Source organism: Talaromyces rugulosus, chromosome IV (assembly GCF_013368755.1).
Source record: "Talaromyces rugulosus chromosome IV, complete sequence".
NCBI lineage: Eukaryota > Fungi > Ascomycota > Eurotiomycetes > Eurotiales > Trichocomaceae > Talaromyces > Talaromyces rugulosus.
The window spans coordinates 3,760,721-3,782,570 of NC_049564.1; the positions used below are offsets into that span (position 1 = coordinate 3,760,721).

The 21,850-nt window shown below is 47.2% G+C and overlaps 9 protein-coding genes across 9 annotated transcripts; 2 read left to right on the top strand and 7 right to left on the bottom strand.

The window, feature by feature from the left end:
* Window positions 1-657: 657 nt before the first annotated feature.
* TRUGW13939_08019 (uncharacterized protein) lies at window positions 658-1,574 on the top strand (the record flags this gene model as incomplete). The annotated part of the gene is made up of 6 exons (XM_035491155.1): window positions 658-711; window positions 881-1,087; window positions 1,148-1,156; window positions 1,207-1,270; window positions 1,348-1,405; window positions 1,457-1,574. The coding sequence occupies 6 exons, from the start codon at window positions 658-660 to the stop codon at window positions 1,572-1,574; spliced, it is 510 nt and encodes a 169-aa protein (XP_035347048.1).
* A 582-nt stretch (window positions 1,575-2,156) lies between these two features.
* TRUGW13939_08020 (uncharacterized protein) lies at window positions 2,157-2,887 on the bottom strand (the record flags this gene model as incomplete). Its single annotated transcript, XM_035491156.1, has 3 exons — window positions 2,157-2,344; window positions 2,409-2,750; window positions 2,809-2,887. The coding sequence occupies 3 exons, from the start codon at window positions 2,885-2,887 to the stop codon at window positions 2,157-2,159; spliced, it is 609 nt and encodes a 202-aa protein (XP_035347049.1).
* Window positions 2,888-3,650: 763 nt separating this feature from the next.
* TRUGW13939_08021 (uncharacterized protein) lies at window positions 3,651-5,391 on the top strand (the record flags this gene model as incomplete). Its single annotated transcript, XM_035491157.1, has 4 exons — window positions 3,651-3,808; window positions 3,876-4,210; window positions 4,272-4,665; window positions 4,716-5,391. 4 exons carry the CDS (start codon window positions 3,651-3,653, stop codon window positions 5,389-5,391), a joined length of 1,563 nt encoding a protein of 520 aa, XP_035347050.1.
* A 1,402-nt stretch (window positions 5,392-6,793) lies between these two features.
* Window positions 6,794-7,721, bottom strand: TRUGW13939_08022 (uncharacterized protein; the record flags this gene model as incomplete). Its single annotated transcript, XM_035491158.1, has 2 exons — window positions 6,794-7,153; window positions 7,278-7,721. 2 exons carry the CDS (start codon window positions 7,719-7,721, stop codon window positions 6,794-6,796), a joined length of 804 nt encoding a protein of 267 aa, XP_035347051.1.
* A 760-nt stretch (window positions 7,722-8,481) lies between these two features.
* On the bottom strand, window positions 8,482-10,113 carry TRUGW13939_08023 (uncharacterized protein; the record flags this gene model as incomplete). The annotated part of the gene is made up of 4 exons (XM_035491159.1): window positions 8,482-9,098; window positions 9,152-9,517; window positions 9,653-9,764; window positions 10,096-10,113. The coding sequence occupies 4 exons, from the start codon at window positions 10,111-10,113 to the stop codon at window positions 8,482-8,484; spliced, it is 1,113 nt and encodes a 370-aa protein (XP_035347052.1).
* A 611-nt stretch (window positions 10,114-10,724) lies between these two features.
* TRUGW13939_08024 (uncharacterized protein) lies at window positions 10,725-12,303 on the bottom strand (the record flags this gene model as incomplete). Its single annotated transcript, XM_035491160.1, has 3 exons — window positions 10,725-11,696; window positions 11,747-12,099; window positions 12,156-12,303. The coding sequence occupies 3 exons, from the start codon at window positions 12,301-12,303 to the stop codon at window positions 10,725-10,727; spliced, it is 1,473 nt and encodes a 490-aa protein (XP_035347053.1).
* A 1,456-nt stretch (window positions 12,304-13,759) lies between these two features.
* TRUGW13939_08025 (uncharacterized protein) lies at window positions 13,760-15,878 on the bottom strand (the record flags this gene model as incomplete). Its single annotated transcript, XM_035491161.1, has 12 exons — window positions 13,760-14,004; window positions 14,088-14,192; window positions 14,252-14,458; window positions 14,519-14,566; window positions 14,618-14,671; window positions 14,722-15,078; window positions 15,135-15,145; window positions 15,196-15,263; window positions 15,326-15,415; window positions 15,469-15,583; window positions 15,653-15,812; window positions 15,866-15,878. The coding sequence occupies 12 exons, from the start codon at window positions 15,876-15,878 to the stop codon at window positions 13,760-13,762; spliced, it is 1,473 nt and encodes a 490-aa protein (XP_035347054.1).
* Window positions 15,879-16,652: 774 nt separating this feature from the next.
* Window positions 16,653-18,617, bottom strand: TRUGW13939_08026 (uncharacterized protein; the record flags this gene model as incomplete). The annotated part of the gene is made up of 1 exon (XM_035491162.1): window positions 16,653-18,617. One exon carries the CDS (start codon window positions 18,615-18,617, stop codon window positions 16,653-16,655), a length of 1,965 nt encoding a protein of 654 aa, XP_035347055.1.
* Window positions 18,618-19,887: 1,270 nt separating this feature from the next.
* Window positions 19,888-20,870, bottom strand: TRUGW13939_08027 (uncharacterized protein; the record flags this gene model as incomplete). Its single annotated transcript, XM_035491163.1, has 3 exons — window positions 19,888-19,970; window positions 20,027-20,675; window positions 20,817-20,870. 3 exons carry the CDS (start codon window positions 20,868-20,870, stop codon window positions 19,888-19,890), a joined length of 786 nt encoding a protein of 261 aa, XP_035347056.1.
* Between the last annotated feature and the right edge of the window lie 980 nt (window positions 20,871-21,850).

Here is a 21,850-nt window from a genome sequence, read left to right on the forward strand (position 1 = left end):
ATTTAATAGTTGGGGCAGTAAAGTTCGGAAAAACTTGTTAAGCAAGCTGAAATAGTCCTCAAAGCGGTCAATTCCGAGGTCCATATTCTACTGTTTCTTGGCATTTGACTGAGGGTCGATAGCTAGGAGAAACATAACCCAATAATGCCAATACTAACATTTGCTTCAATTTGCTCCGCAATTTGTGCCGAATGATTGCCTATGCCTTATCTTTCCAGATGCTCGGCACAGTTCATGCAGGGGGAATCACATGCACCGATGGAAGCATGACCCGATCAAATGGCCCGGCTGGATCAGTCAGGTGTGGATAGCAATTAAGAGTGCAAGTGAAAGAGAGCGTACATATATAGAGAGCTACATCTGAAAACAAAGAATAATGATAGCATAGTATCATATTCCTTGTTTAATCATTGAGAATAGACCTAGGTCTGCAAGAATGTACGTCATTCCCGTCACGTGACGCATCAGCCACACAGGCGCTGCTGCCGTCATCAATGGATCTGGCCGTTTCCGTCCCTAATTCTCCCACACAACGCTGATTACGACTTTTGCAGCCTCGTCCTCGCACACTCCCCAAAAAGAACCCAACTATATTGAATTCTTGTTCCGTGCTTCTGTCTGTTACTTCAAGTAAACCGAAAGACCAACAAAACAGAAATGGCCAGCTTTCAGGATCGTGCGCAGCACCAGATTGCGCAGCTCGACAAGGAGGTAAGATAAGCACAGCTTTACCATTCAATTATTTGCAGCTTAACAGATGCATCCCATCTTTGTGCATCTCAATATTCCAATTGCCATCACTATTCATCGCTTTTTTTCCCATCTAAATCCCCGAATTGAATGATGACCCAAACTAAGCAAACTTTTCTCTCTCTCTCAGCTCTCCAAGTACCCGCTCCTCAACAACCTTGAGCGACAGTCCTCGATTCCCAAGGTCTACGCCATCCTGGGTGTCGTTGGAATCTACTTTTTCCTCGTTTTCTTCAACATTGCCGGCCAGTTCCTGGTTAACTTTGCCGGTTTCCTGATTCCGGGATACTACTCGCTCAACGCGCTGTTTACCAGCAGTACCGCAGATGACACTCAGGTAAGAATTCATTCATTCATTCGACAAGTGTTAGTGACAGATGGCTGACTTATTTTGCAGTGGCTGACCGTAAGTTCCGGCTTTCCTGCAAATTTATTCTATTCCTAACAAATGAATAGTACTGGGTGGTTTATGCCTTCTTGACCGTCATCGAGAGCGCTCTTAACGCTGCCTACTGGTTCCGTAAGTCTTTCATCCTCTTATGATATGCGATCATATTCGCTGCTATTTAACTGGACAATTGGCTAATGATTGTATAGCATTCTACTACATCTTCAAGTTTGTTCTCGTTCTCTGGATGTCGCTGCCCCAATTCAGGTAAGTCGACCTGCCCTGACAATTATCCGAGCAGAGCTAACGAGTTTCTAGCGGCGCCCAAGTCGTCTTCCACTCCTTCATCCAGCCACTGTTCGCCCGTTTCTTCACTGGCGGCTCGGTCTCGTCGAACTTGAAGGCCCAGGCTGAGGCGGCTACCAAGTCGCAGTAAACAATGCCGCATGGGAGGTTTAATTGAGCATCCGGGCAAATTCTTCATGCCACCTGTCACGGTACGTGACTTGGTGGGCATCAACGGGTCCTCTTCATTTTTCCCCATTCGCCTATGCTGGTGGTAATGGAAGCCTCACATCCATTTTTCTTGAATAGGAATTTGTGAAGCGGAGGTGGTGCGGTAAGAGACCCATGTTTATATGGGGTTTCATCATAGTGGATAGTTGCAGCGTGTTTTTAATGTTGCGTATGATTTCTGGAAATGTTGGCTGGCCGTGTATGAATCTCGATTTTGTATGGATGTTTCAACACAGGTAGCACTATTGCTTAACGTATCTGTGACAATGACTTATCGTTTGTGATATTCGACATGTTACAAACTTCGTTCTTCAAGCCTCGTAAATATCGTACTCATGACCTAATCTGCGTCATGTTTCGCTCATGTGCTGCTTTCTTGTTTTCTTTTTTTGGATTCGGTGTTGTGTTGAATACAACTTGTTCGAAATCGAAGCATCTCGGTTGAAGCATTCGGTCTGGCTGCAAAATAAATATGTATAGAGAAAGGACGACCGGTCGGTTACTAATAAAAGCCGATGCGATTTCCCCAGCCGTCCGTTCGAGGATTGAGTATAATGCGATATGGAAACGGGTTGGACTCGCTCGTCGTGATGGGCGGGATGTGGTCTTTGTCTCTGTTGACGATGGTCAGGATTTTCAACGCGGCTTTCTGAAGCATGTTTTCCATCGCCTTTCGCACTTTGGAGCGTTCTGCGCCGAGTTAGTAAAAAAAAAAAAAATTACAAACGAAGATTCCACAGGGGCAGAGACATACCCGACTCGGTTCGAGGAGTTGCGATAGTCACATCCAAAGTCCATATTTCCCAACAAACTTCCTCTTCGCCTTTGCTGGTAAGCCCGCCGAACCAGGTACCAGCCTTTTTCCGTTTCCGTTCAAAGAACTCGACGGCGATCCTGCCTCGCACGCCGTTTCCTCCGCTGTACGAGTTTGAGGGGGTCGACAGGTGCTGCCGGATCAGCGAGTTCACGCGCGAGTCAATCAGGGTTTCTAGCTCTACGTCGTTGACCGTTGGGAGGGTAAGATCGAGAATGTCGACAGAGCCGGGGAGGATGGAGGGGAAGTAACGGTGGAAGAAGATAAGATTCAGGACACCTGCTGCAAAGTTAGCGTCGAAGAAAAACTCTGTGAATATAATAAAAGAGGAGTTTCCTACCCTTGAGTACATCCTTGACAGAGTTGGTGTCGGCAAAGATCTCGAGAAAGTACTCGGGAGGGTTGCGGCGGGGTTCCATGATGATTCAAAGAGCTGACTTTTAGCCCACACTCTCGGCGGAAGTGTATGCCAGCTCAAGCGAGACAGAGCGACAGCTCGCTAAGAGCTGAGATGCAATGGCCAGAGGCAGCTTGTGGCGGTGCGTGATGGGAATCATCAACGTAGATAGCACGGTAGTGAATAGGTAGGTGGAGGGGAATGGAAGTCGCCGCTAGCAGAGCGTTCGCCGTTCGGTGCCCCTCCGGATATGGTCGGCCACCGGCGGCCGCCTCATGACTGTTAGTATTCTTAGTATCGTTCCTTAGTCGCTCTTACGTTTACATCGTCATTAATGAGAAGACTGTCGGATTATTGGCGAGTGCTAAGCAACTTAAGTAGGGCCGATAAGGCTCCGGCCTAGCTGTCACCAGTAGCCGAACTGAGGGGATCACAAGACACTCCTCTACTTTGGTACTTTAGATAAAGGACGTCATGACTAAGAATAGTTAGCTAGCAGCTAATAAACCGTGCAAAAACATAGTTTCATCAAAAAGATTCTTCTACGGTTAACTTGTAATCAGGGCAGAGGCTGGCTGGCGATATCACGGGATCCGCGCTCGGCGAGCAGACTTGCCGAGGAAGCTTCATCCACCAATATCGACGTCAGGTTTCCTCCTCCTTTCCCTCCCCCGTCAATGCCTTTTTCTATCAACAATCCCTGGCTTCGTTGACAATGTCCTGAAGAGCTTTTTTTTTTTTTGTCTTCCACACACAGCACCCCAGTCAGAAAAGAAGCAGATACCATGATCGGTGCTACAAAGCGCTGGTTCCGCCGCAATCGCAAAGGCCTGGCCATAGGCGCCGGTGTCGTCGGCGTGGGCTACCTCGCCGGTCAATACGTACTTTCCAAAATATCAGAGGCGCGTGAGCGCATGAGCAGCGACAGAATTGCAAAGGAAAAGTAAGTTCTCAATGGATTTTCCCTCCCCTTCTTTATTTATTTATTTTCTAACCAACGACGCGCTCAGTCTCCGCCGCCGCTTCGAACAAAACCAGGCTGATTGCACCTTTACCGTCCTCGCGCTTCTCCCGACAGCAACAGAGAACATCATCGAAGCTCTTCCTGTTGAAGATCTGACCAAGGAATTACAAAAGAAACGAGCGGAGCGATTAGCCCGGCTCAGCGGTTCCGAGGCGCCGGCATCTGAGCCGAGTTCGACAGCTCCGAGTGTGACCGATGAGGACGGCAGAAGTCTTTCCAGCTTTCAAGCTGATAGTTACATTCACGCCAGTCAATTGACTTCAGACAGCGGGCGCCCTGCACGCAGTAAGACGGAACTGTGGAACGAAGTCAAAATTTCTTGTAATTTCCCCGTCTTCATCAAGAATTGTGCTACAGGTTTTGCTAATCAGTTTTGAAACAGCAATAACTAGATCTTTTGTGTTGATATACACCTTGTCTCTATTGACGCTTCTTACCCGAATCCAGCTCAACCTTCTCGGCCGGAGGAATTACCTCTCTAGTGTTGTGTCGCTCGCGAGCCCCTCAAACGACGCCTCAACAATCCGTCTCGAAGATCACGATGACGAGTTCAGTCAGGCATTTGGAAATGACTTTGAGACAAACAGACGATACTTGACATACAGCTGGTGGTTGTTACATCGAGGATGGAAGGACCTGACGGCAAAAGTCCGGTCCACGGTTGAGGAAGTTTTTGGCTCTCTCAACCCGCGGGAAGACATCACCCTTACGAAGCTCTCAGAATTAGTCTTGGAGGTCCGGAAACATGTAGAAGGTGCCACGGAAGAAGACCGAAGGTTAGTCAAAGAAGAAACAAGTCGTCCGTGCTATGCTGACTGTTTCCAAGGGCCGCAAATTGGCTTCAGTATCTACTCCCTTCAAAGGAAGACGAGGATATTGTCCTGCAGGAATCAGGCGTCCTCAACCCAGAGTCTCCCTCATCCCCCCAGACTGCAGCTAACTTGCGGCAACTACTGGACGAGACATCCGACCTCATCGAATCCCCATCTTTTAGCCGCATCCTGACCGCCTTGAACAACGAAGGCTTTGCAACCCTAATTGAGGATAAATGTGCAAAGATCGTTTTCAAGTCAGGGCCAACATCAGAACCAGCAACCGCGGCCGCTTTGTCTTCGGCAGCAACCATCGTTCCTCCACCTTCACCTCCCAAGGCCAAGCTAGCGACCATCTTGGCCCTTATCACGCGCGAAGCTCATGTCATTGGCCACGGCACCAGCTCGCCAAACGAATACCTTTCGGTTATGGAACAAAATGTCCGTGACCTGGAAGCCTTTGCCGCCGTGGTGTACAGCTCCAACTTCCAGCTCGAGCTTTTGCATTCGGGAGATGCATCGCCGCCGTCAGGGCAACAACCGAGTATGGCAAAATCATCGACTGCACTTCAGTCAACATTAGAAACTATTTCTCCAGAGGTGGCTTTGGGAAGCCAGCCGACTGGAGAGGATTCGGCGTTTGAAAAGGTTTGGGGAAAAGCCGTGGAGAATTCAGAGTCAACAACATAAAGAGCATGCTTTGAAAGCATTGTTTGTGTAATATGCGTTGGTAATAAACATCTAAATAGCTGTCACACCAAATACTAATGTCCATCGATGTCATTATTCTAAAAAAGTGTACTTATTTGAAGGTAAAGTCCTCAACTTTCTCCGCCAAACCCATCGTCCAGCTCAAAGGCGCCGAATGCCCTGAAAGTGCAGGGTAGACCGTGAAAACCTATAGAACAGATTAGCCAAAATGAATCTAAATATACCACTAGCCTTTTCGAAATCCTACTAGCCACTCACTTGTCATGGCACTATTACACTTATAAATGATGCTGCCGGATCCAAATCATATGCGCATGAATTGTGGCTTCATTTGTCCTGAGATGGAAACAGGGCCCCCAGACCAATCTCCTGCCAGTGCGTGAATTCCACACATAAACCGGGCTATCAAGCCAACCAGAACCAGCCCATATAATGGGCAATCCCAGGCATTCCTGGCACTCATTGCCCGCATGTATCTCTGCATCTGGCCCTCGGCTTCTCTCCACGTTGTGCTGCTTGTCTCATTCCTTGCTGCCTTGCATTGGGTTATTAGAAAATGGGCCTCCACTTCTGGTGCTGGTGTTTGGGGTGGTAGTAGTGTCGCTGTGACTGCGGTCGCTACTGGTGGTAGGGACGTGAGAGGCACCCATTGGTGCGTATTGATATCCACGAACCCTCTAACAACATAGTCCTCTGGGCGATGGACATAGCTTTGGGAGGACGGGAAGTCGTGGTCGAGAATGGCGTTTGCTACGCCCGTTATCCTACTCTCTGGGTCTCTCGCTCAATTTCCGAATCGTTAGAGTATGACTGCAGCTTCTGTTAGCATACGGTTCAATACTCGAGTTTGTGACACTGACGGTAATTGCTAAGGCTAAAACAGCGTTCTCAATATCAGCCATGGTGGGAAAAATTGGGCGGGCAGCCAGCTATGGCGGGCTAAGGAGGAGGGGTGACGAGAAGGGAGAATCGATTTGCTTGCAGAAATAGCTTCAAGATGTTTACTTCGAAGTGGATCAAGAGAGAGAGAGAGAAGTTAATGGAAAGAAAGTTATCCTGGAGTCACAACGAGGGGATAGTCAAGAGGGAAAGACAAGAGGGAGGGACAAGAGGGAGGGACAAGAGGGAGGGACAAGAGGGAGGGATAAGAGGGGGCAGGCAGGAGGGAAAAACAGGCAAGAGGGACCAAACAGGCTAGCGTCGACAAACAGAGAATATTTCAGCACAGGAAAGACCTACACAGAATCTACAAGTATACGTTGTTTTGCTATCTCTAACACTACCCGTGGAGAATTCAGAGTCAACAACATAAAGAACATGCTTCGTGAAAGTATTGCTTGTGTAATATGCGTTGGTAATAAACATCTAAATAGCTGTCACACTAAATACTAATATCTATCAAAAGATTCCTGGTAAACTCCTCAACTTTCTCTACCAACCCCATCGTCCAACTCAGATGCGGCGAATGCCCCGAAGGTGCATGATAAACCGAGAAAACATTTCCTTGTTGACTATGAAGTGCAATCATCCCTTCTTGATACTCCCTGGGCAAACTTTTATCATCATCCAACACCAAATAAGCACATGGCAACGCCGAGTATGCATCATTCGTCAATTTCGCATGCATAACAGGTGACGCTGTCAGCGTTTTTGCCCATTTTAATGCTTCTTCGGGTGCAACCCCGTTGAACATGTAGTAGGGGGCGTTGACGGGTGTTCCGAGACCGTCGTGGCCGTGTTTCTATATACAACTTGTAAGTCTATACTTTTTTTTGAAATAAAATAATGAGGGCAACACTTGCATGAAATCGCATATAAGGGGGTGTAACCAAAGTCCCATCTTTCGGTTGAAAAAAGCTAGTCACAGACTCGCCCACTGGAACAACCAACGCTCCAGAGTAGAAAATACCAATGAGACCACCCTTCTCACCTCGGGACTGCCTGGCTTTTAGTTGATATTCTGGTATAGCTGCCTGGCTTGCAACCCAGCCACCGGACGAATGAGCCAGCAGAAGAACAGCCTTGCCGTCTTTGTTGACAAGTTTATCCAGAACTTGTATTACAACGTCAACATCCCCGGTATCACTTGGGTATCCTTCTGCAGGAGGACCAAGGTCGAAATCAGGGTTGAGGAGATCATCGCCGACATTCAGTCTGCTGAGGTCGCAGGTTGGACGCTGTGGGCAGTGCACCGTTTCAAATCCATGCGATTTTAGGCTCTGTATGAATGGTCCATAAGGGGCAGGAGTGTGATATGAGCCGTGACAAATAACAATGGCGGGTTTATTCAAATTCTCGGTTGGCGACATGATGGATATGCGTCTTTTTGAGATGAGATGACAGCGAAAGAGGATCGGGTCAGAATTTATAATGCATAGTTTGTTTTTACGATAATTAGAACAGGATCAATGGATGAATACATGTTTCGGGGCTTTTGTGACTGCAACCTTTAATTACTGGATTAGGGTTAATTGAGATGACCTGTTGGTTGTTAAAGATTGGTTCTCTCGTATAACTAGCGTAGGGCTGCCAAATAAGTGGAGCCCTAAAAGTAAACATCATTAAACTATGGGAATAATTGTTTCGGGCACCCCTTAGATCCAAATCCGTTGTAGTTCTGAAATCAGATTCCAAGTGAACAAACACTCCAGATGTAAAAATTACATTATTATATAGCTGCGTTGCACACAATGAAGTTCCCGAACAGAGTGCGCGCGCATACTTCGACATATAAGGTCGAAATTCACGCGATTCTCAGTTGGAAGACGTTTCGAACTTTTGAAAATAGGAGGTCCGACTAGATATCCTGCGTCATAAATATGATTAATTTTGTCTGAGAAGAATTTAATGTAGAACGGACAATCCGCGAAAGGGGTTGATATCGGGTGGTGCCAAATTACCGTATTTGGTAATACTACCTTCCCCGCGCGAGCTGATGTTTATCGCCAACGAATTCCACAGATTCTTGCAAAACAAGATTTAATCTAAAAATCTAAGAGTTATCAATTGTAGTGTTTAACCTTTAGAAAATATACATTGAAGTATACTTGTACCATCTTATTCTTTCTTTTAATTTAAAGACCCGAACTTTGGCAAATCCTCTTCATTTCGTATTGATTTGATCTTGGGCGTCTTTTCCCAGGGTTCCATATGACATTTTTGCATGACGTCATATTGGCACTCATCCATCACATCCTTCAAACGCGGAAAGTTTCTTTTCCCAAGATTTTGGAGATAAATTGGCTTGATTTCGTTGCTTAGTATATCAACTATATAGCGGCGGGATTCGAATTTTTCGCCAGTTGCATAGACAGCCTCGAACTTTGAACATAGATACTGCCAATTAAGATTCTCTTTGGCGATTTCCTTTATCTCAATCAGGCTCAAAGCAGCTCGTGAGCGCCAGTAGCAGTCTGGAATAGTGATTTGCAACGCGAATCCTAGATTCGATATTTCCTTGCAATCCAGAAATTTTAGAATCTCAAACAATATCTCAAGAGGTAGATCCGGTATAATAGACTTCTGTGACGATAAAGATTGACCAAAGGATATCCGTTTCTTGACTCGCCTGCTTGAATCGATGATTTTTTCCGTCCAAGGGTTCCTAAATGGATCATAATCCACTCTATCCTTGAGGTCATCCACTCTCCTTCTGTGTAATTCTGCAAGTATACTCATCATGTCATCTGGATTATTATTTAGTTATCTGTTCGCCATCCGATTTGCCATACGTACGTACCATTACGGGAATTTTTCATGGCAACCATTTCGTATATATTGAATGGCATAAAGCCATGCCTAAACCCCCAGAGAGTTTCAAAGGTAGTTCGTAGTGTTATAGCAATGAAAAGATCAAGGTTTTCAGCGACACTAGGACCAATTTTCCATTGTGCCAGTCTCCAGCAACTCATATGCATGCCGATAGGCAAATGGCGCCAGTCCCTCTTTTCATATTCATGGGAATGTTCGTCGTTCCACCAGTTTATGTCGGGATAGGTTTGGTAAAAATTTGTAAAATCTTTTCTGTCTGTTGGTGGTACCCCGGCAAAGGCTTTAGCAGCATCTTTGGGTGCTGTGACCGTGTATTCAAAATGCTGTCCTATGCCTGTAAGAGTGAACTCTTGTTTAGAAGAATCATAAAAAACTAAATATATAAGAAAACACATGTCAGTTCCCCCTTCAGAGAAGATTGTGCATGGTTTTTCATATGGACTACAGGAGAAGGTAAACGCCTACATACTCAGACGGTGAAAAGAGGTCCAGATACCCGGCGCGTCTTTGTCAATATATTTTGACTCGAGCTCCTTTGCGTCTATAAAGAGCACTTTCTGTTTCTCATCGTGTACTTCCCACTTTTCATCCTTCAGAAAAATAGCATCCTCCTTCAACCAGGATGGGTTCAAGTGGGAACCGCACACACAACAACCTGCATAGCTGGGATACCACATAATTATTTTGTCGGCAAGGGGGGAAGATGTTGAAGACTTGGTCTGCGCATAGCACTGAGATAAATAAGGTAGGTACATATATATACTGCCTAGGTAAGTATTTCATGATGATCTGCTGACTCTCATTGTTGTCATAGTGATCTTTGACATGTGTGGATTTGTATGGTACAGCCTATTAGCGTTGGAGCCTTCCTAGTTTGGGTTTGTTAAAAAAAAGTACCATAATGTCGCTTACGATAATTTGGTCCGGCATGTCGACGCTGAAATGTCGATGCTACTATCCAATAAAGAATTCCCGCCAAATATACATACCTCAATTTCTAATAAGATTGAAACTTCTTGGGAGGCGAAGTCTTCAGTCTCGGAAGGGCTTAACTATAAATGTATATCTCCTAAGAAAGTATAAATATCATTGAACTGCTTGCTTCATAGGGACAGCTTGTGTCCCCAAGTTCTCATGGGGAATATTTTGATGAGGTGAGTTTTCCCTTGATTTGTCTGTCGGGGGGATCGTTGATGGTTTCGCAATCGCATCATTCTATGAATCAGTGCTGTGGTAGCACCGGTTTACATATGTAATATATATATATATCTAAATATCCACACGGCTCATTGTTATGTTTATGTGGTAGTGCGGGGACATCTGGAGGATACAGTTGATGTATCAATGATAGGAAGGAGCATTATATAAAACAAGCCTTTCCTTTTTATCTAAATCATTTGGATGGCTATGGCGGGTTAATCTGAACCATCGGCCTTTCTATGAAAAGCTTGGATCATTGTAATTTATTCATAAAAGTAGTTACATATGTAGAAAAACAACCTATTCGCTCAAACACACAACATTGAACAACAAATATCAATCTACCTCCTCGTCGCTTTTCCTCTCGCCAGTCTCGGGAACTCAACAGGCAGACGCAACCGACACACCCTCTTCAGATTCGCCTCGGCCTTGGTCTTGACGGCCCATTTCTCAAACTCAGAGTCTCGGGGTTTGTCGACCTTGCAACCCAACTCGCGGAAATACTGCACAATGCCCTGGTTATCCATACGCAAATCATCACGCAAATCAGCCGGATCCGTGGCGAGCTCGTTGGGAGCATTGCCGCCGAGAGAGCTTGTGCCGCCGTCCTTGGTAGGCACGGGGGGGATATGCAGAGTCAGCGCACAGATGGTTGTGTGCAGTAGCGTCACGTCGGTGCGAGTCATGACTCCGCGCGGCGCGAACCTGCGCCGGATGGCTTCAATAACGGGATCTGGAAGCTCAAACTCGGCCGACGAGCCCGCGGAGACGAGTCTTTTCAGATCGGCGCGCAGCGGGAGGCGGCGGCTGCCCTGGGGGTCGCTCTGTTTGCCTCGCTTCAGACTGCGGTTAAACTCGAGCAAGGCCAAAATGAGGCGGAGGAGTTGCAAGTGAGTGGTATTTGTGGACTGGACGACAGCCTCAACGCGATGCGCCACGTATCGCGACGTGCTCGTAATGGCGGTACCGGTCTCGACGGCTTCCTGCCACTCCTGCACGGGCAGCTGGCTCAGAGTCGACAGACCACCAGGCACAAGCGAGCTGATGGCGTACACTTCGGACGGGTGTTCGACCGATAGGTTGGGCGTGGGGATGGGCTTGTTGGCCTGGATCTGGGCTTGCATTTCGTCGGTCTTGCTGTTGGCCGATGCAATGGCGTCTGAGGGCATCGACGAGATGATGGCGGATTCGGCCGCTTTGCTGGCTCCGGCCGGTGCAAGCTTGCTGTTCTCAGCCAGGGATTGTTGGGCTTTTCGTGATGCTTTTGTTCCGAACGCTGCGGTGAGAGCGTCTTTTTGATCGCGGTAGGATGTCTATACTTGTTAGTTCCCACTTGTCTATATAGATATAGAAGTATGCATACCGTTGTGCCATCACCCTCCATATCCAAGCCATCCTCTTCAATCTCCGTGCTTTGGTTGTTTCTTTTCACAGAACTGCGCAGAGTCATCTTGCGCACCTCGACAAACTCCCATGTCTTCTTTTTAGGGTCGACAATCGCAATGTAATGGTTTAGCAACGAGTCAGCATCATCGTTGGCCTCGCGGCCGACAAAGTCGAGTTTCGGGTGTTCGGACGACTGCAACAGTAGTTCCGTTGAGTTGATGCCTTTGTTACGATCTGACGACGACACTTTTGCTACTGGTTCGTTTCGTTCTCGGATGTACGGTTTGAAGCCTTGGACTTTTCGTGGATATTGAAGGCCCGGTGTATGGACTGGGACTGAATTAGTCACTGCCATATGGCACATACGACCAGAGAGAAAAAAATACCTAACACTGGAGCGAATTCACTATCATCTCGAAGAACACTGGCCTTTAGCGGAGGTAGGTTTTGCGGAGCAAGCGCAGGCTTTTTGCTCGGCCGTTCGTGGCGATCCGAGTCTCTTTTGCGTTTCTTTTCTGTTTTATCGGAGCCCATTATGAATATTTCCGAGAAAGCACCCTGTGAGTACCTCGTGAGGACCTCGAATTGTTGTTGCAATTTGGAGAAGGTCAAAGATTTTCGGAGATGCAAGCTTGGGGAAAAAAATTTCCCGCGGCGCCGGTTATCGATCGACAAGTGCTCCACCGCGCCCGATAGTGGTAGTGTCCCGGTGCCACGCACAGTTAAGTATTTCTACGCCAATCTTTTTTATATATTTTTATGATTATAATATGAAAGTGATTGCTCTGAGTTTTTTTCATTTTCATGGGCAAGCTTCGCTAGTAATATGGTAGCTATCATCACATACCCAGAGCGCCAAATTGATCATGTCAAGTAATTTCGTTAAGACGCATCTCCATAAGAATTATTCCCCAGCCATACAAAAAATGTTTTTCGACAGGATGAAGCATAATAAAAAAAAGAGTTGACCGATTTCCATGATAAAAGCCTCGAGGAAACAACAAATTTTTCCGAAAAAGAGTGTGGTAATCACTCTCATGCCTTCCAAATATGGTTCCTCCTTCCAGCCCCCCCAAACACACGGATCTTCTCCCCATTGAGAAAGATGGACAAGCTTTCCAGGCTTGACCATCCCTTTTTGTAGCGCGAAACATTCAGTGCGCAACACACAAAAACAGTTCAAACATGGTGTCGTAAAAACTTTTGGTATAGAGCTCGGTAGCTGGAACGCAAAATGTCGAAGTTGTAAGCTCCAGGTTTTATGACACTCGTCGGCGAATTAAAAAAATGAGTACGGACGCGGACGACGTTTGGACAATCCCATTGGAAAAGAAGAGGGAAAACAAAAGACGGGAAGAATCAATTAAGAATCCACGCGCATTGATTCACTGTCGTGTTTGGTTTTTTCAACGGAAGGCTTCAACATGAAAGAAACCGAGATGGAGCGGTCACGAGTTTACTTGCTGTAGGGGAGTTAGAACAATGCCCTCCACACACAAAAATAATAGAGACAAGATTAAAACACTTACGATCTGGCTCTGACCTTCCTTCTCTTGCGCTTTAGGCGACGTACACGCTTCTTTCTCCACTTGGCTCTCATCTTCGCAGATGGTTCAAGACTGCAGGCAAGGCTGTTAGCATTGTTTTCATATCATTGTGCACAGCACCAGGAAAGCTCCATGAGGAAGAACTTACACTTCTTTGAGGATGAGGAGATGGTTGCAAGAGTGATGGTGAAGCGGAAGCTCTCGTTCGCTTTGAATGTGTGTGGGTGCTGACTCAGCTTTCTCGTCTAAGAGACTGCGCTAGCCGCTTGCGGTCAGCGGGGGGAGCAAATGACATCACCAAACAATTCGACAGCTTTCGATATTATTTTCTATGACCATTACGTGAATTGCTTGGTGGGAGGAAAATAAAATTTAGTATCAGTTTTCTCATCCCCACAATATATTCGCTATTTGCTAGACCAATTGACCAATTGACCAATTGATCAGTAAATATACCGATAGCTCGGTGCCAGATCGCCCAGCATCCCATCGTCCTCTTCTTGCGCGTTCATCAGCGCGTCAGGATTCGACACAGTCGCATTACGATCTCGTTGGTGGTTTGCATGCCAGAGTGACAGAGCATACGCAATGCACGCTGCTCCCGCCAAACACGAAAAGGAAATAGCAATGATGTAGCCAGTCCGAAAAGTCGGAGGGAAGAACGCATAGGTTGAGATGAAACCGCCCGCTTTTTTTTTACAGGTTAGCACGTTTGAATTATTTTTTTTTTAGAAAACAATAATTTTTAAAAAAAAATAATTTGGGGCTCACCATTTCCAAATCCAATCTGAAAAGCTGTAGCCACGGCCTTGCGGTGGTGTCCGCCTAGATTCATAGCAAACCAGCAGATGACTATAGGCATTGCCGAGTATGTACCTAGAAGAATTTGTTATTAGTTATTCCCCCAGACCAATTTGAAAGTAAATAATAAATACCTGAAGTCACCAAAAACAAAGCGCCATACTGAACATGCTGATGATTATGCACATTCAGCAGGATAGCCAACCCGGCAATGGCGATGCAAATCGTAACAACAGTAAACGCAAACCGATGCCGAAGTCGATCAGAGAAGTATGCAGTGAAAAGAGAAAATCCAAACGCAGCAGCCCATGGAGGGACCGAATACAATTGAGTTGTGACGGCTATTTTCCAAAAGTTATCAGTGATATGTTTGACCGATTGGTTGGTTGATTCACACTCACCATCGTATCCGTAGGTGTTGATAATGGAGGTTGAAAAATAGGCATATCCTTTTTACTGTCAGGTTGGCAAGGCCAAAAGAGCTTCACAAAGATACTCACCATAAGCTGGCACAATGAGCCCAAAGTATGCCAGTGATGCAAGGAATATTTTATCTTAAAGACATGTCAGACTAGATGAATACTCCCCAAAAAGGAAAACTCACAATCCTTAAACACATTAAGTGTATCCTTCAAAGTAATAGCCCGTGCATGCGTCGACTTGCCACTATCCTTCTCCAATTTCGCCTTGATAAACGCCTTTTCATCCTCATTAAGCCAACTCACAGTCTCCGGGAAATCGGGAATGACCCAAAACCCAATAACGGCGATAACTATAGTCAACAAACCCTCAATAATAAAGATCCAGCGCCAGCCCTTGTAGCCGCGGATTCCATCCATCTGCGAGATTCCATAAGCCAGCAAGCCGCCAAAGGCACCGGCGAGCGTGGTGGAGCTGAAGAAGAACGAGAAGCGTTTTTGGGCTTCGCTTCTTTTATACCAGCATGACAGGAGGTAGAAACCTAGAAAACAATATTAACGGAGAGGGTTGACAGGAATGAATATGTTTTTAACATACATCCAGGAAACCTAAAACAGTCAATATGAATACATTGTCCAACGGGTTGGAAAGCACTTACATGCAGGCCTCAAACAGGCCTAGAAAGAAACGAGTGGCCATCAGCCCTCCCCAGTTTTGAACAAGGCCCTGTTTCAAATATCAGTACTCCGACAAAAAAAAAAGAAAAAAAAAGAAAAGTGATTTCTCACCTGCATCGTCATGGTAAACCCAAACAACGCCATGCAAATCGACAACCACACATGAGGCTTCAACTTTTTCAGAAGAATATTCGACGGTACCTGACGATGATTAGCATTATACTTGCAGAAAACAGCTAGTAGGGAGGCTATACCTCAAAAATAATATACGGCACAAAGAAAATCGTCAAGGCTGTGTTATACTTGGTCCCATTGACAATATCCAAATCCGTCTTGAGCCCCAGAAGCGCAGCATTGCTTATATTTACCCTATAAACGCAGCGTCAGCCAGCCGTACGTAATAGAGCTTGAACTCTGGAGAGAGAGAGAGAGAAGTACCGATCAAGAAAAGCCATGACATAGAGACAACACAGAATAGGAACCACATGCAAGTCAATCTTGGCCATCAGTCGTCGCTCAGTGGTGCCGACAAGCGGCGGCGGCACGTCGACGTCGAGAGTGTCGCCATTACTTCTCGCGTCTTTGACCTCATCGCTTCCTGCAGGGAGTGTTAGCTATGCTGCTACTAAAGAAATTGAGGTATTGACATACCGAGAAATCCCATCGTGAAGACGATTATTATTGGGATTGGGGGCACGCGACTTGCTGAACAGTAGTTAATTACTTGCAGCAAAAGTCGGCAGAACGCGGTTGTGGACCCCGAGCAGCTTAAAATAATCGAGGTAACTAACTAAGCCGATCTCGCTCTGCTAAGAGAAGCACTAACCCCTCGCTTCTGAAAGAACGTGAAGCCTCTTTCTCTTGTGGTCAGCTGCTTACTACCATCCCAGTCCAAGTTTCACACCACACACCGACCATCGATCAGCCGATGTAACAACAAACGAAAAAGCCATTATTAATAAGCAGTCATTCTGCAAAAAGCCAAGCTTGCACAAAAAATAAGCCCTTTGCTTAGAGTTGAGTTGATTGCGCCAATAGGAGTTCGTCGATCTTCCGTATGATCCATAAAAAACGAGAGTCGAAAAATGCTGACCCCGTAAATCCCCGCATTTTCTGGCCAATCATACATCGATATCAACCGGGCTGCTAGATTTACGTATATCTTTAAAGCTTCTTTTGTATATTTTTTATTGTAAATATTTACGTATATTTCTTGTCCGACATTAAGAAAAGTGTCACAAATTAATTAGCTCATTATGCAATACATATCCTCAACTCGAAACACCTTCCAGCCCTCCATCGTACCCTTGGTATATTGAAACAAAAAACAAAACAAACAAAACAGCATGCCACCGCTTTTAAACAATACATACATACAAATAGCCCTGATATCATGAAAAAAGCAGAGTATACGAATGAAGGAGTGGAATGGTCTCTCCTACACCCCGGAGGTCAGGGTTTCACGCTCGGGCACTGCCGGCGGATTCTCTTGCGTGGGCGAAGACGGCGATGAATGGAACTCTTCTTTTTCTGGGATAGCTGTCTCCGACTCTGCTTCTTTTTGTACGTCTGATGATTGTGCTTCCGGCTGTAGTTCCGGCTGTACTTCTGGATGTACATGTGGTTGTACTTCTAATTGAGAAGTCTTCTCTGCCAAGTCAAGAGCTCCCGGCGTCGTGATTTCAGGAGTTTCATAACTCAGATCCTCAGTCGACAGATCATGACGAGAGTCCCGGATATCCGGGTGCACGGATTGTGTCGGCGATGGCGACGTCGCAAAAAACGATTCCTGAGTAGAGACAGAATCGTGCTTTCGCTCAGGATTGCGAGGAGGAAGCGCAGGCGGGATCCGCTTTGGAATTGTTACGAGTCGCGGGCGTGAGAAGTTGGCAGCCGGAGAGGTATTGTTCTCTTCCATCGGCGTGGTCGGCCGTGTGCGAACAAGTTCAGCACGCTTGGTGAGGGTGGTGTTGCTGGCTTCATGAATTTCAAATTCTTCAGGTTCTTCGGTTTCGGGTTGTTCATGTTCAGGTTCTTCAGCTTTTTCGTGGACCTCGTGGCTATCCGATGTATCCGGTGTATCGCATACATGCGGCACAGGCGAACCCGGTATTTCTTGAAAGCTGCGTGAAGAAGTCCCGCTGTCTGAAGGCGGCGGTCGAGGCGGCAAATCATCAGTCTGGGTGCCAACAGTAGTTTGGGTCCCCCTGTTAGTGCTAGTATAGCTTTTCGTGCTCTGCACACTGGCTCGCCAGCTCTGCCGCGGCGACGAATCAATGCTTTGTCTAACAAAAGAGTTATAAATTGGACTTGTAGGGCTAGGGCGGAATTCAAAGACCTCATGAGTTGGCCTGACGTGGGTTCCTGCCTCGCGAATGAAGAGGCCCTGTTCCTCCAGTGCCCGCACACCGTAAGGGTCTGGGTCATCTGATGCTGGAATTCCGAACCCATTGTCCTCTTCATTCACAATTATCGCATCGCTGGGTGATTCTCCCGGCGGCGGTAAATAGCTCTCATCAACATCGCGATCGCCCTGCGCAGCCCTGACGGTCTGGAAGAGAGTTCGGAGTGAGTCTGATGAGTTTGTCACTTGTCCTGCGAGGATTTCCTGGGCAGAAACTTTGCGTCCATAGAACCGGGCATTCTCGTCGGTACGCTCAACGATGATGGTGCCATCCACTTGGATACCAGCATACAATCCGCGACTCTTCATGTACGTCCAGATGGGAGCCTGTCTCTTGTGAACCTCTGATTCGAGCACACCTCCCATTCCAATCGGTCCGGCCGTTGCGCTGAGTTCTCCGCCCAGAGTGGCTCTAAGTTTTTTGAAGCCCTCAAGAGCCTCGTACGTGTTGATAATAACCACGCAGTCGTAGATGTCGACTCCAACAAGGAATCCCAATGCCGCGGTGTGTAGCATAATACCAGATGGCGGACTCCATTCCCCGGTTTCCGGTACGCGAGCCATTAAAATCCCGCTACCTCCAGCACCACTAAACCAGAGGCCGGTTCGCATGGTAGTGAAAATGGCAATTCCCTTTGCGCGCTTGATGACCTCCGAGGGGATTTTCACCAGGACGCGCTGTTTGCCTGCAGGACGGTCGATCTTGTGCTTTGCATCTGGGTTCTGCGCTTCCTCTCTCGCCTTCTCTTCCGCGGCGGCGGTAGACTCGTCGTCGATTTTTTCGTAGAATCCATCTTTACAGAAACTGCGCAGAATCCGAGCTGCCTTTTCGCTTTCCTTGTCGAGAGTCGTAGGCCAAAACGCCTCTGCGCCTACTCGGTTTGATAAGCGATTAACCGGAGCGCCGAGTTTGTCCAGAGCCTGCCATGCTTTGTCGAAGCCTTTCTTGCCAAAGCCGAGTCCCTTCTTGGAATAATCCTTCCACGAGTTCCGAGACATGGCGAGAATTGACGATGGCTATCAGCCCCGCGGTCGAATGTCGCCGAGCGACAAGGATTTTAGGCCCAGCCTTGGGAAGAAAGATAGGAAACTGCTGGTGGAGGAGAGAGAGGGGGGAGGAGGAGGAGAAAAAGGAGGAGAATCAAAGTGTTTTAGTAATCTGGAGGAAACTGCAGTACACGTCGGGGCTCGCTGTCTGGCTCGGGAATGCGGCCTGCAGAATGCGCCACCCGCATCAGTCAGTGAACGCATTAGGCAACCAACACGCGTAGAGTGGAATGTTCAATTTTTCGACGAGGCGATGGGTGAACTTACAGTATAATTTGCAACGTTGTATATAGCAAATAAAAAAGTAAGTGATGGCTCAGGTTAGACGAAGCGATAAGATGCCAGTGCTATGCAATTGATACCGTCGACGATAAGACCGGGCGGGGTGGCAACAGCTGATGGTGCTAGGAACAGTAATGCTGTGCGTGCTACTATGTGCCAGGACCAGAGCAGAGCAGATCAAATAGCCGATCAACGAGGAGATTCAATCCAGGTCGAGTGTAGAATAAGAAGCATAGACGAGCAACGGGCATCGGCAGATCGCTTCGTTTATAGAGGAAGAGTCGGCACAGCCCAAAACCAGCGCATCCGGCTCAACCGAGGGGCTGCCAATAATAGCAGCGAAGCAGAATAACTAGTTAACTAGTTAATCAGCTCGCGCGGACCTAAGGATTTGAATAATGCTGGCTGGCCGCGTGGCGCAAAGACGCGCAGATGATTAATCAGGTCAGAGAGGATCGATGGATGGTGAAGACGCCGGTCGACGATGTCATTGCCTGCCCGGTGACGTTGTGGGTTGCTCGGCGATCTCTGACCGATCTTGTTACTACTATCTATGCACCACCATTTCCCCTCTAGGGAATTAATAGGCTGTCTGCTGCCAGAGTCACTTGAGGCCCGGGTTGCACAAGAAGCAATAGAAGCAGGGGCGCGCGACTAGTGCCGCAGTCATCGGACATGCGACGGGCATTATTTTGGAACATGTCATGCAGCTAGTAGTTGCAGCAATTGGTCTATCAGCGGGGGCTCTCCTTAAACAAGTACAGTGGTTTAAACATGCATTATTAGATAGCTAGCATGGCGGAGAGATTATTCCAAATAAATTCAATGTTGGTATCGCGGAAATCGTTATAGTATAATATTCTCATGGACAAATATACATTGCTTTTTAGCATTGATTCGTCGGCGTATCCGACACACTATCTAGTCATGGTAAATTCGTTCATAGAGCTCCAAGCTCCTTCAGCTTGGAGACGAGTCCGTCGACATCTTCGACCTTGCCACCGCCCTGTCTGGCCGGGGGTTCTATCAAAAAGTTAGCCATTTGCGACGCTTTCTTCAATAGAGGAAAAAAAACATACCGGTGACCTTGACGGTCTTGAGCCGCCGCTTGTCCTCAACGCCAAAGTCGGCCAATGTCTTCTTTTCCAATGGCTTCTTCTTGGCCTTCATGATGTTCGGGAGACTGGCATAACGGGGCTCGTTGAGTCGCAGATCGGTCGTGATGATCAAGGGCAGCTTCGCCTTGAGCGTTTCAACACCACCATCGACTTCGCGGGTAACCTCGACGGTGCCGCTCTCGTCCTTGATGTCGACTTTGCTGGCCTGCGTCGCCTGCGACCAACCCAGCAATCCGGCCAACATCTGGCCCGTTTGGCCCTGATCACCGTCAATAGCCTGCTTGCCCAGCAGAACCATGTTGATGTTTTCCTTTTGCACGACGCCCTGGAGAAGCTTGGCAATAGTCAATGGCTCCGGTCCGCCCTCCGCCGACTCGGGCACGTCGATGTGCAGGCCCTTGTCAGCGCCCATGGCCATGGCGGTACGCAGCGTGTCTGCGCATTTGGCGCCTCCGGCCGACAGCGCGAGGATGTTTTCGACCTTGAGCGGGCCTTTTCGTTCACGAAGGCGCACGGCCTCTTCGACGCTGAGTTCGTCGAATGGGTTCAGCGAGTGTTTGACGCCGGCGGTTTCGACGCCGGTCTGGGCTTTGTTGATTCGCGGTTTGATCTATGGACAGGGAAAAATAAGCAGCCAGGTCAGTAATTGAGCGTAATCTTGTTTTTTTTGGCTTTCTGGCAGGACAATTCCGAGCTGTCGGGGAGGTCTGATTTTGACGAGACATGCATATAGCCTGGGGAGAGAACTCACGGCGTAATCAATCACCCGCTTGACGGGGACCAAAATTCTCAAGCCACTCGCCATTGCTGCTGTATCTCAATCGATTCAATGGCTGGGTGGGTTAACCTGTAGAGCGAGCGAAGACTTGATGTCGAGGTTCAAGGAAGGTCTGACGGGGAACGGAGAGTGGGCCGGTTTTCGGCCTCTAAAGTCAGCGACTGAGATTACCGAGGCGCCGAAGCTACCCGAGTGAGCGACAGAACGGAGTATATAATAACAATAATAATAATAATAAAACAATGCATTCTTGATGGGAGAGAAGGGAGCGTGTGTAATATTAAACGTGATATTAAACGCGAGCTGTGGAATTTAATATTATATCTCCATGTAATTTTGCGCTACTATCGTGACAGCAAAGAAGCAAAGATGTGTCCAACAGCCTTTAGCCTCGTATTCAAATTCATGCCTCGAAGCCAGTCTGATAGTCAATGTTTCACACATACATGTGTACTACTCTGGCTAGTTAATATAATAGGTTAGTTAATTACTACTCCTGCTGACAGGTTATACCGATTAGCCTGTACGTCTGTATATAGGTAACACAGTAATTACTAGTGCGGGACGTGCGGGCCAGACCGTTGTTCCCAACTACGTCACTATGTCAAAATACAAAAGAATAATGGCTTTTTCATGGCAAAAATAATTAATAGAAGAATAACTTGTCCTTTTATGATTCTTTATATCGCTGATTGGCAGTCGAGGCGGCGTGTCGAAGCTTCGAGAACCTTCCTTCTGCATGCAGTTGCCCAACGGGTCTTCACGTCATCTCGTTCTCCACCTGCCACCTCGCTCTCTCTCTTTCACCGACTATCAACCTAACTACTTATACTACGTACTATTTTGCTGCAACTCTCTCGTCAAGTTATAACTAGGAGCTAAGTTTCTGGTGAAAAAAAAAGAACTCAATTAAACCCCGCGACTTTGCCTGTGCGCCAATCAGGACCGCGGAACCTTCTACTTCATTCGAGCGCTTTAAGGCGGGGTTTGGTATCGTGACGCCCTCG